Source organism: Triticum aestivum, chromosome 5B (assembly GCF_018294505.1).
Source record: "Triticum aestivum cultivar Chinese Spring chromosome 5B, IWGSC CS RefSeq v2.1, whole genome shotgun sequence".
In the NCBI taxonomy this organism is placed as follows: Eukaryota; Viridiplantae; Streptophyta; class Magnoliopsida; order Poales; family Poaceae; genus Triticum; species Triticum aestivum.
The window spans coordinates 245,300,153-245,304,632 of NC_057807.1; the positions used below are offsets into that span (position 1 = coordinate 245,300,153).

The window sequence follows — 4,480 nt, forward strand, 5'->3', positions numbered from 1 at the left end:
ATTGCCAAGCGAAAGCTTCGTGCCTCGGCGCCGCCGACGACGACACACGAGGGTGCTGATATCTTCTTGCAGACGTCGTTGTGCTTCTTCTCTCCGTGTTAGGGCTCCGGGTGAATACCCATTCTGGTGTGGACTCGGCAGCAGCGACGCTGTGTGATGTTTTCCCTCTTGAGAGCGTTGTCGTGGAGCTTAGGTGTGTTAGGTCGTAGCGTGGGGATGTTTAGTTCTTCCGGTGTTCGTTGCTGGTAGCGTAGTCGTGTGTGTTCTACATGTGCTGGATATCTCAAGATCGGTTTTGTAAGAGAGCTCCTCATCAATGCCTGTTTCGAGAGAGATCTAAATGCTCTTATATTCTTTACGGAGGGAGTACCTCTTTTATGGCATGAAGGAGCCTAGCCGCCTCTTTGACACCGCAATTCTATTCGCTTGCTACTATGTTAGATGTCATTGTAAGAACACTTGACTACTTTGCATGTTTGATGATTTATTAATTTAAAGCCGAGCACATCTTATGCCTCTCTTCTAAAAACAAGAATCAAATGTGCAATTGTGTATACCAATATGCTGGAGACTTAAGCTTCCCCAAACAAATATTGGAGGACAAATATTTTTGCCGGTCCAGCAAATTTACTTTAAGAAATTGCTGCTTCATGGATAGAACCACAAGCCCACAACAACGTTGTAGAAATGACACATATGTCACAAACTTGTGGCCCCATGACTCATGTCTATTTCTAGGTCTTTCCCTTCTCGATATTAAGGGCATGTTTGGATGCCGCCCACGCCCGCCCTACCAAATTGGGGCGCAGCCATCGAAACGCCTCGCCCACGCCCTCGGTCAACAATAGGATTTTGGTAGGGTGGTTACTGGCTGCAATCCAAACACGCCCTAAGTGCATATACAAATTCAAATTTTATGCAAATTGGACTACTCGAAAGTAACACACGTCAACAGGAGGCAGTGACTCTAGAAACAGGCCCTAAGTGCAGATGCAAATTGTACTAAATCAAAAGTAACACACGTCAACAGAAGGCAGTGACTCTGGAAACAGGCCACAGACTCCGTTCAGACATGGAGTTAGAAGGTAACCACTGATTAAAGTACTAGTACAAGTAACCGTTACAGCAATGGCAGAAATCACAATGAACAGCCCAGAACAAATTGAAAAGTCTCTCCTAATTAAGGATCACGTAAGAACATCACCTATCACTCTATCAGATTAGGGCTAAATTGTCCTCACTCTAGCCTAGCTTCTCCCCCAACTGGACTGCTGATGTAGCTGATTAGGATAGAACCCAGTCAACGCCCTGCAAAATGTGTCAGTGATGAGGAGACCAAAACAAAACGGCAGCAGATTCTACTCCTGGGGAGTCAAGCAGAGGTTGATATCAGGGGAAAGCCTGTGACCCATGATGGGTTGTGCGCCAACAGGCCAGCCGACCATGGTGAAGCCTGCGGAGCTTGAGTTGAGGTTCATGGGGCCGGTGGTTGCAGTGTGCTCCACATTGGCATGGACTTGCAGGGGCGCCATGGGGACTGGAGGCCCATGGCGACCATTGCTGGGAGCCGCCTGAGAGATGGGCATTGCAGCTGTGAGCACCGGAGGAGGGGCGTCAGCCACCGGCAGCGCCGGAACGGCAGATGGTTGCGGGTGCAGGCCCATCCTCCTCTGATGCTGCTTCAGACTGTTTGGTAGGAAGCTCCCCACAATCACCTGTTCAGACGGTTTGTGTTAGACAAGAAAAGATGGTTTCAAAATGCAAAAGGTGTGAGAGATCTTGAAAAGCCGGGGCTATACCTGGATTGGAGTGGCAGCACGCAGCATACCGGCGACTACTCCGCCAATGACACGACCATCGGGGCCAGCAAGTGACACACTGAGCCCACCGGTCCTCTTCCGGCCACCCTCCTCGGCCATTGTAAAGGAGCCAGTCAGCTGAAGAATCTCAAACAGGCCCTGGAAATCATATGCACCAAATATTTTCAGTTTGAATCAGTAAGACACAACAGACCAGTTAAAATCCACATATGTACATAGCCATTAGCCAATTTGCATTGTGTACTACTAAACAATACTGTAACCTAAATAAAGACAAATTTGCAGAGTCCAAACTACTCAGGGCAAATGAAACATTCAACAGAGATTCACAATAGCAATTCTTGTAGAATGTTTGGTTGCTCTCTCTCTCTCTTAATACATAGGCAGGCAACCAAAGGGTGCGCGTTCTTGAAGGAAAAAAGTGATAAGAGGCAAACAGCAAATTCTTGATGTCATTTTTTTTGCATAGTAGTACCTCGTAGGTGAAGGTGCTATCAGATGAGCCAGAAGAGCCAGGCTTGTTGAATGCCACATTGGAGATGGTCCCACTGGCAGCGAGGATGCAGACCGAGCGCGGACCCCTCTGGGAGAATGACATTATGCGCGCCGCCACATCCTACAAACCAAATCGGACAAGAACATGGATGTGTTTCTCAAATTACAACACCCATCCGCCACAAGATCACAAATTCACAATGTAATGGAAAAGTAGAGGTTTAAGATGTCAAAGACGCTAATTAATTAATTACCTCTCTAGCTGGGACGATGATGACATGCGGTGTGAAGCTCCCTCCAGCTGAGAGCGCATACCATTCCCCTTCACAAATCACAAGTATTTAAGGATTGCAATCAGGCAAACAATTACACTAGTTTTCTAGGTCGCTGAACTACTGGAGAGCATGAAACAAGGACCTTAATCAAGGTTAGCATATAAGTACGAAATCATCTAACTTTCTAACGGACCAGAAAAATCTGACAATAATGCGTACGCAAGCTAGGTTGGTGAGAATAAATGGGAGAAGAGCACAGGTAAAGGTTGGTGAGAATAAGTGGAGATTAAACATAGGAATCACTTTAATAACATAGGAGATGGATGCGACAACATGAGAGTCAAGAACAGCAGAACTGTCCTAACAGATACCGCCCAAACTGGACCCCATTCCAGCACTGGAATAGAAATGCACAAGGGGGAGCAAACATGGCAAGAGCCCGAACAGCAAAAATGGAAGCTTTGGGTCGCTCAAGAAGAAGGTTTGGATTCCAGAAGGAGCATACGGACCTAGGGTGGCTAGGATCTGTCGTCTCCCCGAGCCGCGCGGCCGGCCCCTGCGCCGCCCGGAGCTCAAGCCGGCCACCTGCTCGCCGTCACCCGCCATCTGCATGCCGTTGCCGTTGCCCTTGTCCCCCGCGCTGGCCTCGCTCGGCTTTTCCTGCTCACCGCCGAAGCTCCACGCATGCGGCGTCGCTGCCGCGTACCCTCCTCCGTGGCCAGCCGAGGCCTGCGGCGGGGACGGCGTCGGGGAGGTCGACGGCGAGGAGGGAGAGGAGCGGTACTCCACCTTGGCTGCTCCTTGCGGCTCCGCCATGGAAACATCTGCTCTGAACAGGCCGAGACCGGCTTCATGGCCACCTGCCACCGCAATGCCCACCCTCCCCTCCATGTAGCATGTGGGGGTAGCTTGCTTGGCCGGTCTTTGGTTGGGTTTCTTGGTTTGCTGGCTTGGCCTCAAAACGAGGAAGAAGACAGACCAGAGGAGAGGAGACGCCTACTCTAGTTTTGCAAGTTTGCTTTCTTTCCCCGGTTGCTCTAGCCGAGGCACCAGTAGCACTGTTGTAGTACTAGTAGCATATGCCAAAGTTCTATGGGGGGAAATATTTTAAAGACGAGGGAGAGAAATGGTGGCAGAGATAAAACAGAGAGAGATTATCTGGGGGCAAGAACGAAACTACTGGGCGAACGACACTGCCCGGCCGAACCATGCACGATCGCTGATTGAACGGCTTGATACAGTACATCTTGTGTAAATGGACGTCTTGATGGGTAGCATCGTGTGTAAATCGTCCATCCTTGTCGTGTGTATAGCAGCGTTCGGGCAAGAAACTGCACAAGAATGGCGGGGTTCCTGCTCTCTCTCTCTCTCTCTCTGCACAAGAAACACCCACACACACTCTCTCTCTCCATTCTTTAAGGAACGACCTCTCTCCTTTGACCAACCAGCTGATTGGTTGGACTGCAAAAGTGTACTGGAGTATACAGCATACTTCCAATATAATATAATGAACAGTGGAATACTGTGTGCAATAAGACAAACTACGGCAAATGATATTATGTATTACTTCCATTATAATGAACAGTTCAAAAATGAATGAGACAAATGATATTATGCACTACTATTTCAAACAGCTTAAACTATGAAATTGGGTTTAATGGTGTGGTGCTTACACTTGACTAAAGTGCAATGTATCTAAGAATATGCAATGATTTAGTCAGTGGCAATGCAGATTTACAAAGAAAAATTGCCCCGAGAACAAATTCAAATTTTACAGAGAAGATTGTGGGGCTCTTGGGATGACCCTTTTTCCTCTCCCACCCCTCCCTCCTCTCCGGAGACCCACCACCCCCTACCACTGTCATTACAACTCAAACCGCAACTCCACCA

General features: G+C 48.5%; 1 protein-coding gene across 1 annotated transcript; it reads right to left on the reverse strand.

Annotated features, from left to right (window-relative positions):
- Positions 1–1,051: 1,051 nt before the first annotated feature.
- On the reverse strand, positions 1,052–3,688 carry LOC123115933 (AT-hook motif nuclear-localized protein 7). Its single transcript, XM_044536968.1, has 5 exons — positions 3,100–3,688; positions 2,570–2,637; positions 2,296–2,436; positions 1,800–1,958; positions 1,052–1,715 (listed from the first exon to the last, which is right to left on the reverse strand). Exons 1-5 carry the CDS (start codon positions 3,479–3,481, stop codon positions 1,359–1,361), a joined length of 1,107 nt encoding a protein of 368 aa, XP_044392903.1. The 5' UTR covers positions 3,482–3,688; the 3' UTR covers positions 1,052–1,358.
- Positions 3,689–4,480: the final 792 nt, after the last annotated feature.